The sequence below is a fragment of the Orycteropus afer genome, unplaced genomic scaffold, assembly GCF_000298275.1.
Source record: "Orycteropus afer afer isolate SDZICR_OR568_19922 unplaced genomic scaffold, OryAfe1.0 scaffold00483, whole genome shotgun sequence".
NCBI classification, from domain to species: domain Eukaryota; kingdom Metazoa; phylum Chordata; class Mammalia; order Tubulidentata; family Orycteropodidae; genus Orycteropus; species Orycteropus afer.
In genome coordinates, this window is record NW_006922070.1 from 1,245,141 (window position 1) to 1,257,117 (window position 11,977).

The window sequence follows — 11,977 nt, forward strand, 5'->3', positions numbered from 1 at the left end:
CTTTTTTTAAAATTTAACTTGTTCAAAGGGTATTTTTATTAAATAGATACCATATACATATGATAAAAGTTTCACGTAGTACTAAAATATAAAATATAAAAGGCGAATTTTCCATGCACCCCATCTCCAAGTCCAATCCCTAGAGGTAAACTCTGTTGTGTATACATGCAGATTTTTTTTCACATGTATACAAGATATGTATATCTTTGTTGTTGTTTAACATAAATGGGGCATAAACTGCCTTTCACAGCAGATAAAACACTAACAAAATCTTCACAAAGTATACAGAACTATCTAGTACTTTTTAAATGTTAAATTTCTTACCAGTAATGAGGAAATAAAAATAAATATATGGAAATAATAAATGGGAGCCTAAATTTGACATTATTTTTAGTATCTTATTTTATAGATTCCAATGTTTTGATTATCAAAGAAGCCACCAGTGGCCATGAATTCTGCAATATCTAATAGAGTAGCACATCCTATGGGACAATTTACATTCTTTACATCATTCCTTCCTTCTTTTATTTCTTCAGGCAATCAACCAGCCAATAAGTATTTCAACGCAACACACTGTTGTGGAGTGAGATCTGACTCATAGCTACCCCTCCTTGGGTTTCTCAGGTGATATTGCTACGGAAGTAGATTGCCCAAGCTTCCTTCCAAGGAGTGGCTGGTGGGTTTTAAGCGCCAGCCTTCTGGTTAGCAGTCAAATGCCTTAGGCACTACACCACCAGAGCTCCCCTAAAAGTATTTAAAATCCTATTTTGTGTCAGACACTGTACTAGGAACTACGAACAAAATGGTTACAGCCTCTAACAGAAAATGTTGGTAATCCAGTGGAGAATAAAGATAATAAACAGACTATTATCATGTATGTTTTAAAGTGCCATACTAGGAGTAAGTACAGCATGCTTTCTGAGAACATAGAAGGGCATCTAGCAGGGCTGGGGAATGCCAAAAAGGCTCCCCAGAACAAGTGACTCATGACTTGAAAGTCAAGGAATGGGTTCAAGTTGTCAAGCAAAGCAGTGAGATCTCCTGAGAGAGAATAGAAGTATAAAAGAATGGATTGACTGAAGAACTGTAAGTTTAACATGGCTGGAAAATTGGAGAAGGGTGTGTTGGTGGAGTAGAGTGGGAAAAGAGAATCGTTATAAGAAAGTTATGAGGCTGGAAAGCAACACAGAAACCAAATCATGCTAAGGAATTTTGTCCTGGGACAGTGGTTGTCACTGAGGAATTTTAATCTGGAAAGTGATGTAATCAAGTATGTATTTCAGAATGGTTGTCCTGACTGCAGTGTGTGGTTTGGATGAGAAAAGAGGGGAGATAGGGGCAAGACTGGAGGCAGGGAGTCTGGTGGGGATTGTAGTAGTGAACTAGGTGAGGAGATGGTGATGGCAGAGAGAATATGGAGTAGATAGACATAAGATTAACAAGACTTAGTGAAGGTTTAGATTTGGGAGATGATGAAGATGTAGGAGGCAAGGATGATACCTTTGTTTTTGCTTGCATAGGAAGATTGATGATGGTGTCATTCACTGATACTGGACACACAGGCAGAAGAGTAGGTTTAGGCCAGGGCAAGCCAATAAGCTCAGTTTTGTAAATATTGAATAGAAGATAACCCTGAGATATGAGATGTGGTTTTCACTATGACAGAAGGAAGAAAGGAATGCCATAAAAACAGATAAATCTAATGATTAGGAACAGAAAGTCCAAGGAATTGCTGTGTGAGGTTTCTATTTCTCTTTAAATTAGGAGGTGATGTCACCTGCTGAAAGTAAGAATAAAGGTAGTAGAGCTGGAGATTTGATAAGAATGGGAGGTTGTGAAATAATTGCTATGGAGAAACACATAGGGAAATAATAGTATTGTCAAGCAATGAGACCCTGGCTGAGGATGGGACCATGCTTGACTTTCCTTTAGCAGCTCTGATCCGGCAAGAGAAGGTGGCTAGTTGAATTTTCTGGGGTTGAAGATTTGACAAGGTACTGTGCTGGCCAAATGATAGATTATGGACTGTACGGATGGATCTTGATTTTATGACTGCCAGTCTTTTTTAAACTGTAGAAAGTCTGGTCTGGTGCAAATTTTGAAGTTGTTATATTCAGGGCCCTCAACCCCTTTGTGTTCTCTGTTCATTTCAGACAATCAGCATTCTTGCATTTTCTATACTTCATATTAAATTAAAGACAAAGAAAAGGCAAAAAACAAACAAAAATGCACTCATGAGGTTTTTGGGTTTTTTTACCCTAAAATTGTAATCAAATGATACAACTTGAAGGCATGTTTGCATTTTAAAAAGTGATAACGTCTAAAACCAAGTAACTAACTCTCAAACAGTGAAATTTCAGAGAAATTTATTATAGACTGAGAGCTTCCTGACATTTTTTGCTTCAGATAACATCATTCCTGTTTCCATCTTTTGCATGCAAACTCCTCAAACATTCTGTCTTTTTACTCTGGCCTCTGGCTGTTCTCCCCACTACTCTATTAAAATTGGCTCATAATCTTTTGTAATACATCCCTTAGAGCAATAGACCACTGGGCAGCAGAGGACCAACATTCATATTGAGGAAACGCAGGACAAACAGTAGTGCATAAATAGGAGGGGCACAGGTTGCAGAGTAAGGAGGAGAGGAGACTGGGTTAGAGTTGGATATGGTAAATGGGGAGTGAAACTAAATGTAATGTACACATTATGTGGAATGTAAAACAAGCTCTTAAAATAAAATAAATAGTTGGCTTAACATAAAAAACATCATCACTATATCTAATGTCTTTCATTAGAACTCTTTCTCTTCCATCTAGTTATGACATTTAAAGCTTTTTTAAAACCATTCCTTCTGCATTGGAAAGCTATTGTACTGAGATTTGTGTAACACTAGGAGCTCTGGTAGCATAGTGGCTAAATCACTTGACTGCTAACCAGAAGGCTGGCGGTTCAAACCCACCAGCCACTCCTCGGAAGGAAGGTTGGGCAATCCTACTTCCGTAGTGATACTGCCTCGGAAACCCAAGGAGGGGTCACTATGAGTCGGGCCGACTCGATGGCACATAACAACAACATAACAAAGGAGCTCTGGTAGTGTAGTGCCTAAGGCACTTGATGCTAACCAGAAGGCTGATTGTTCAAACCCACCATCCACTCCTCAGAAGGAAGGCTGGGCAATCTACTTCTACAATAGTGATACTGCCTCAGAAACCCAAGGAGGAGGGGTTGCTATGAGTCAGGTCTGACTCAACAGCACATTACAACAACAACATACTTGTTTAAGGAGCTCTGATGGTGTAGTGGTTAAGGTATTTGGCTGCTAAACAAAAAGTGGATGGTTTAAATTCACCAGCTGCTCTGCAGAAGAAAGATGAAGTAGTCTGCTTCCATAAAGACTTACAGCCTTGGAAACCCAATGGGGGTTGCTATGAGTCGGAATCAACTTGATTGATGGCAGTGAGTTTGGTTTGGTTTGGTATACTTGTTTAGTTCTCCTTTCACTTCTCTTAAGAATCATTTATTTCTTCTTTAAAATCTTTCCTTCTCAAACCATCACCTAAATTACAATAAAAGTTAAAAATACATAATAAAATCTTTCTTCTTTTCATCTCCTAATTGTGTGAGTTCTCCAGGCACTCCTTGAGCAAGTAATACCCCTATTTAAAAATTGTCACTAGTGCCTCATTATTTACAGCTTCCTAGTTTTCTGAGGAACACTGTTCCCACCAGACTGTATTAAAAAAACACATGTTCAGCAACCATGGCAAATATTTCTCCCTTGCCTTCCCAGTCTATAGAGACCATAAAATTAAACATTCTCTTTCCTAATCTTACTTCCAGATGGAGTAAACATATGACACAATTCTGTCTAATGAGGCATAAATGAAAATCAGCTAACCCTTCATTCTTCCTACTGCCTTTAACATGGACTAGAAGCAGGAACTCCAGTAGACAAAGGGTGATTGTGAAGGAAGCGCCAAGAGAATTGCAGAGACATCAATCTCAACACTGCAGAGCATTAAGCCTAGATGAGCAACCACTTACCTCCTGAGTTCTTTTTATATGAGATGAATAAATTCCTATTTGTTTGGACTGCCATTGTCAGGTAATCTATACCTTGCAACGAAACACAATGCCAAACTAACTTTTTTTAAAAATTGCTACATACTATATATCCCTCTTGAAACTTCAGAATGCACATTTGTACATTCAAGGAACTGAGAAATATGCAAGGGAAGAAATCTGTCGAATTTTGTTTAATGTAACACCTCCTAAACTTACTTCAGGAGCCCTGGTGGCACAGGGGTTAGAGTGCTTGGCTGTCAACAAAACAGTGATTAGAATCCACCAGTTGCTCCATAGGAGAAAGATGCAGCAGTCTGCTTCCATAAAAATTTACAGCCTTGGAAACCCTATGGGCTACTCTGTCCTATAGGGTCGCTATGAGTTGGAATTGACTTCATGGCAGTGGGTTTGATTTGGAAATTTATTTGATCAAGAGGTCCTCCTCTTGCTGTATGATTTATTAATTTACCATAGAACTATGGGTCCCTAGATCCTTGCTTTTAAAAATGTGGTCTCTAGACCAGCAACATCTGCATCACTTGGAAGCTTGTTAAAAAACAAAATAAAACAAAACAGGATCTTAGGCCTCACCCTAGAATCAGAATCTGCACTTTAACAAGATTCCTAGATGACTCATATGTCCACTAATATTTGAGAAGAAATGCTTTAGGAAACATTACTTTAGAGGATAAAGTACAACTAAGCTTAATATCCTTATGTGACCCATTATGTTAAAGATATCTATGATTATTGTCCTTTAATGCCTATTTCACTAATAAAAATTAGCTAACTCCTCTTAAACACTTTATGGAAGGCATTATTCTAAGTGCTTTACTTGTATAATCCTCATACAAACTTATGGATCAGGTATAATTATAATCTTCATTTTACAGATGAGAAAGCTGAGGCTCAGAGAAGTTAAGTAAACTGCCCAAGGTGACATAGCTGTTAAGTGGCAGAATCCTTGATTTAAATCACTAAGCTATATTGCTTGTCTTACCATCTATCCTTTCTAGGCCACCATGCATTTTCCTGCTTCATTACTTTACATATGTGGTTCTCTCTGCATATAACGATCTCCTCAACCTCACATACAAAGGTCCCTGGGTGGCGCAGATGATTTGCGCTCAGCTGGTAACTGAAAGGTTGGCAGTTTGAATGCACCCAGAAGCACTGCTGAAGCTCCAGGCCTGGTGTTTGGCTTCTGTAAATATTACAGCCAACCCTACTCCAGAGCCAATGGGCTCTCGCAAATTGAACACCTAAGCAAATAAAGGCCCAAACCTCACATACAAGTAGTTATAAGGTTTTAGCTAAAAAGATTAGTTCTTCAGGGAACCTTTCTCATTCCCTCTCCAAAACCAAATCAGATCCTCTGGCTATACATTCTTCTGGCACATACTTATTACTTGCTTTCCTTCATACATATCAGCATTTTAAATTACTTATATTTGTGTAATTATATGGTTAGTACTAGTCTTTGAACTGTCTCCCTTTCATCTGATACAGAGAGGGCACTCACTAAACAGCTCTTGGAAAATCTTGCCTTTACTCATGCTTTAACTCTCACCTGAAAGGTTCTGTCCCTATTCTCCACCTGTCCCAGTCCTATCCAGAAGAAGCTGTAGGGTAGTGGCAAAACACCTCATTTAGCATCAGAAGACTTAGATTTGAATCCTTGCTCCCCTACTTATTAGCTTCTATCTTTGAGCAAGTCACAAAATCTCAGGTTCACATTTTTGAAAAATAGGGATAATAATACCTAATAAGATTGACATAAGAACTAAAATGAGGCTTGGAAAGAGATGATTACACCAGGACACAAACAGATATATGCACACCCATGTGCATCACAGCACTATTCACAGTAGCAAAGAAATGGAAACAACCTAAGTGCCCATCAACAGAAGAAAAGAAAAACAAACTATAGTACATACACACAATGGAACACTATGCAACACTAAAGAATAATGTAGAATCTGTGAAACACTGCATAATGTTGATGAACTTGGAGGACGTTATGCTGAGTGAAATAAGTCAATCACAGAAGGACAAATATTATCACTATTGTAAAAAGTCAAGGGAAGATTTACATATGGAAGAAAATATTCTTTGTTGGCTACCAGGAAAGGGAGGGGAGGGCAGGGACAATCACTAGATAGTAAAAGATGAGTATTGATTTGGGTGAAGATAAAGGTAATATACCAAACTGAGTGACCAACACAATAACACAAAGGAAAAGGAAAACACAGAGAGGTGCACAAAAGGTAAAGACAACAAAGATAAACACTTTTACCTGTACAACACTGCATTATCAGTGATGAAAAACATTAATCTATGGGTAAATAGCTGAGTTAACAGGCTGAATAATTAGGTATGTCTAGGCAATCCAATATACTCATGACCACATGTAAGGTTGGCAGATGATATTTCTACATAAATATTTGTATGTGCTACAAGAATATCCATATAAATAGAACTAACAGGGGACAAAGTTATGATAATTTTTTAGGCACAGTCAACCACCCTGATGGAGTGAGTTGTTAGACCTGGGAGCTTCGGACCATGGTCACAGGGGACATTAAGCTCAATTGGCATAACATGGTACAGAAAAACATTACTCTACATCCAACTTTGGTGAGTAGCGACTGGGGTCTTAATAGCTTGCAAGCAGCCATCTAGGTGTAACCATTGGTCTCTCCTTGTCCAGAGCAAAGAAGAATGAAGTAAACCAAAGATGCATGGAAACAATTAGTCCAAGGGACTAGTGAACCATAGGTAGCATAGTGCTTAAGGCACTTGACTGCTAACCAGAAGGCTGGCGGTTCAAACCCACCAGCTACTCCTCAAAAGGAAGGTTGGGCAATCTACTTCTGTAGTGATACTGCCTTGGAAACCCAAGGAGGGGTTGCTATGAATTGGGTCCAACTCGATGGCACATAACAACAACAACATGGGACCAAGAGACCAGTCAACCACTCAGAAAGGGATCAGTTCAGGAGATCCTGGATACAGTGGTAGAACAATGTGGAACAAACAGAGAATCATAAAAAAAAAAAAAAAAAAAAAACAGGTTTACTGGTCTGAGCAAGCCTGGTGAGATCTCTGAAACTATGGCCTCTAGTAATCCTTCAGGCCTGGAATTGAAATTCGCTCCTGTGACTTCCAGGTAAACAATACACAGGCATATGGGGTAAACATTTACACCAGATAAATACACTTAGAATGATCAATCATGGGACAACAGAAGAGCAGTATTTGCACAGGGAGGTAGCACAGGGGGAAGGAATGCATAGGAAAGGACACAGGTAAGAAGAAGTGGGAAGAAAGCTGTTATGTTACATTGTGGGGCTTGCTGTCAATGTCATGAAACAAAATATGCATGAACTAGTATATGGAAAATGAATTTGTTCTGTAAACTTTCACAGAAATCACAATAATTTTTTTTTTTTAAATGAGTATAACCTGCATAAACAACCTAAACATATAAGATAGTGTTTTTTAGTGATTAAGATCCTGGGTTATGCTTAAGAGCCCCAGTTCTGTAGGCAGAGACGTGAGTTCAAACCTAAATTTGTAATATTTATCATTTATACAGTTTATTTGAGAATCTGTTACTTGCTGGGTTTTATTATGTGTTTTTGTCAGCTGCATGAATATTTAACTTATTAATTATGTATTCTTGTGCTATCTCTCAAATCATGGAATACATTGTATGATTTTTATTTTTTACCCAATATAAGCTCTTATCATTTCCCTTCGCACATAGGAATTAGATAAATATTGAAATTATCATATATTTATTTGGTAAATATATCTTATTTTTTACACTGAAAGTACACTGTGTAATAAAGGTGAAAAATGAAAAATAGTACACAAAGCAATTGCCATCATCAAATATATATATGTATGTTCAGAATTGCAGAATTATTGCTTTTAAACAACTGACTAAAGGAAAGTCCAATCCCAAAAAAAAAGACCAAATGCACTGCCGTTGAGTCGGACTCGACTCATAGCGACCCCTCCTTGGGTTTTTGAGCAGTATCACTACAGAAGTATATTCCCAACCTTCCTTCCGAGGAATGGTTGGTTGGTTTGAACCACCAGCCTTCTGGTTAGCAGTCAAATGCCTTAGGCACTACGCCACCAGAAAGTCCAATAGAAACAATTAAACAATATTTGGAATAAAATCATTTGGCCTAATTTTCATAACTACAGATTTCAAGGAATACCACCATCCATGCCAGGTATACCAGACGACCCCATTATCTGTATCAGCAGTGTATGGGCCTTTGTAGTATAAACCATTCAAGTTTGCAGAGTGACACCTAGTGGGAAAAAAGAAAACACAAAACAATCAGACCAGAAAAATATCCTTCAGAAGCCCCATTATTTAGCTAGCAAATAAAGCATTTGAACTATGAGTTTTGCCATTTTACAGACAATGGAAATATTATTATCAGTTTCCAAAATCCAAGAGGTTTCTACAACAGATGAATTTTTTAAACTGGTGGGTTTTAGTGCTGTAGCATATCTCAGGATACAACTTGGGTCCCTCGTAGTGTATTGAAAAATAAGCATTTCTCTTTTTTTATTATTTTAAATTAAACTCTATTTCTTTGTCCCATCTCATTTTTAACTAATGCTAATACTTTAAATGATGAGCTTTAACAAGATTTAAAAGTATGGCATCCAGTCATCTCAAGAGCCCACCAAGACCTACACTGTTCACACACAACAACAGAGTGAAAACAGAAGAAAAACAAAATACAAAAAATGCAAGTACAGGTGAAAAATATTACACATAGCAAGCAGGGTGCAACGAGGGAAGTCGTGTTCTGGGCAGATCCAATCGAGCACCTAAGTCCCTGTTTTATTTCCCTTTTGGCATGATTGCTAGGAAGCCTACCATTGGAATAACATGTAGGGTTTCCTTGGATTGAAATATAAAGAACAATGGTGCCTACTGCCAGGGGGCTGTGCAGACCCATGAAGGGCAAACAAGTGCCTAGGAACACAAGCAACTTGGAGTGCAGGACACGGTGAAAGCTCTGGTGTGTTGGGAACCTTGTAACACAGCATCCAGTGCGCCCTGGTTCCTGGTTCTGTAGCCCCTCCCCTGAAGTATGGGCCAGACCTAGTGACTTGTTCTAATGAATATGGCAAAATAACAAGATGTCACTTCCAAGATCCAACTATAAAAGACTTCATTCTCAATTATATATTAAGAAAAAATAATTGCTCAAGCATACTAATTTTATTAGATTTTTAATATATCCATTTTCTTTTTTAAGAAAACTATTTGATCTACTAACCATTGAGAAATGTAATAAAAATATTCCTAGCTCTCAGATTGCAAAAAAAAAAAAAAAAAAAAAAAAGACTGCTCTCTCTGGCTTTTCTCACTTGTTTTCTCTGAGGAAGCGCCTACATGTTGTAAGCTGCCCAGTGGAGGAGGCAAGGAGCTGAGGGCAGCCTTCGGCCAACAGCTCACAGCAAACTGAGGCTCTTTATCCAACAGCCTGAGGAGCTGAATCCTGCTATCACCAGTGAGTGAACTCAGAAGAAGATGCTCCCCCTTGAGCCTGGAGATGACCCAGTCCTAGCTGACACCTTGATTACAGCGTCATGAGAGACCCTGAGCCCAAACACCCCACTAAGTTGCACCTAGATTCCAGACCCAGCATCCTTCAGCTTCTAGAACAGCCTGTATTTGGGACTAGATTAGGGGATGGTTGGAGTTCCCTGGGTCAAGAAGTAGCTGTAAGCATTCAGATGTCAACATGGCAGAAAAGATATCAACACTGGGTGACTGGTTTGCTATATAGAAAAAGAATATTTATTGGTGGGTAATAATGATGAAGAGACGAGTTTATGTAAACTAAAAGAACTATTGCACAGAAAAGATGGAAGAGTAAAAAGGAAGAAAGAGGATGATAGATTTAAATTACAATAGTAATAGTTATGGTAAAAGTAGCACCAAGCTTCTGGAAAACTTTACTTTCTCTCTAGCTTTTTTGATTTTTCCACCTGCACAGACCCTTTGCCCCAAGGATAATGCAGGCCCCTTGGGTGGTTCCACTACTGAGTTGCCTTTCTCTGTTCTCCCAGAACCCATATATTTAACTCACAGCCATCTAGCCGATTCTGACTCAGAGCAACCCCTATTGGGTTTCTAAGGTTATGAATCTTTATGTAAGTAGATTGCCTCTTCTTCCTCTCATGGAGCAGCTGGTAGGTTTGAACTGCTAGCCTTCTGGTGAGCAGCCAAATCCATTATCCATTGTGCCACCAGAGCTCCTTCTATATCTTTAAAGCAAAGTAAATGATAAGTTTGTTCATGTTAATATGTATGTGAGTTGTCATTCACATACAAGTCAATCAACTGAGCAAGCAGATGGTTTTGGTTTCCTGGTAGTATTAACAATGATTGTTAGCCTCTATATGGAATTCTGTTCAAAATAAACATTAAGGATGCTTGCAGAGGATGTCATGAAATACAGGTAAGTTTTACATTCTGCTGATAAGTTTTACATAATGCTAATTTAGAAGGTCAAGGGGGGAGGGGAAGGCAGAGGAACAGAAGTCGAAGAAGATGTTTGTTAAAAGAACAAGAAAACCACTAGGGAAAAAATTACCATCACCTTTGATTTGCTAAGAAAGATAACTTTGTTTTTCTGTCTCCTCACACTGCTGCATGTGCCCTAATCCTCTTAGAAATGACCACAAATTAGACGGTCTCAAAACTTTTTTAAAAACTACTACTTTGTTTACAACTTTGATTCAACTTGACATGCCTTACTAACCACAACTAGCTGTGTTTTCAATAAACTTACAACTCTAGAATCAGCATATCACAGTAATTAATGTTCATAATGAAGGCTCTCATGACTTTAAGGAAAATTAACAAATGTCTAGTATACTTCCACTTAATAAGACTGAGGAATCTAAATGCTATAAAAATAATTAGATAATAAAGTTAAAATTTGGATTGTGAAATTTAAATAGTTAGTTCTCATTTATACCCAAAACATGACACTCCAAAATACTCACTTAGCAGAGGTTCTGTAATGGGAAGCTAAAATGTCCAGATACTTGTTTTAAGAGAAAAGAAGTTCAAAGCTCATGCAGTGCCTGTTTGAGCACATCTGCTTTGCAGCCGTAGAAGGCCCATCATGCTATTTTTAAGGAAGACTTTGTATGAAGTTTTAATTTCTGCCTTAAATTTGTAATTACAACCAAGGGAACTGTCTGTCACGAAACCATCTCAGGAAGAGAACAAGGATGTTTCGCTGAGAGAAGAAAAATGCTGAGGGATACAATAAATACCTCCCCATCCAGTACTTGAGCAGTTAAGGTGAAAGGAATTACATTTTCTCTGTAGTTACAGAGGAAAACGGCATATTTCAAGTTGACAAAATGTTGAAAGTCATACAATCAAAAATGGAACGAGCTAGGTGATGAAGTAGCAGTGAAGTAATCAAAAAGAGGGTAGAATTGGGCTTCAGGAATATTTGAGAGGAAATTCCTACATTGGGAAAAGCTTATATTCAATGAGTAAATGAAAATCTAAGTGATTGAAACATTGTTGTTATTGTTAGGTGCTGTCAAGTCATCTCCTACTCATAGCGACCCTACTGTACAGCAGAACAAAACACTGCCTGGTCCTGTGCCAGCCCCATGATCCTTGCTATACCTGAGCCCATCGTTGCAGCCACTGTGTCTATCCATCTCGTTGCGGGCCTTCCCCTTCTTTGTTGACCTTCCACTTTACCAAGCATGATATCCTTCTCCAGGGAATTATTCCTTCTGACAACATGACCAAAAGTGTTGTTGTTGTTATGTGCCGTCGAGTCGGCCCCGACTCATAGCGACCCCTCCTTGGGTTTCCGAGGCAGTATCACTACGGAA

The 11,977-nt window shown here is 38.4% G+C and overlaps 1 protein-coding gene across 1 annotated transcript in view; it reads right to left on the reverse strand.

Moving 5' to 3' along the window:
* Positions 1-8,234: 8,234 nt before the first annotated feature.
* Positions 8,235-11,977, reverse strand: part of FGL1 (fibrinogen like 1) — a 34,151-nt gene continuing 30,408 nt past the window's right edge. The window contains exon 7 of the mRNA XM_007954950.2: positions 8,235-8,394. Within this exon, the coding sequence (XP_007953141.2) occupies positions 8,235-8,394 (160 nt within the window). The remainder of the gene's footprint in view (positions 8,395-11,977) is intronic.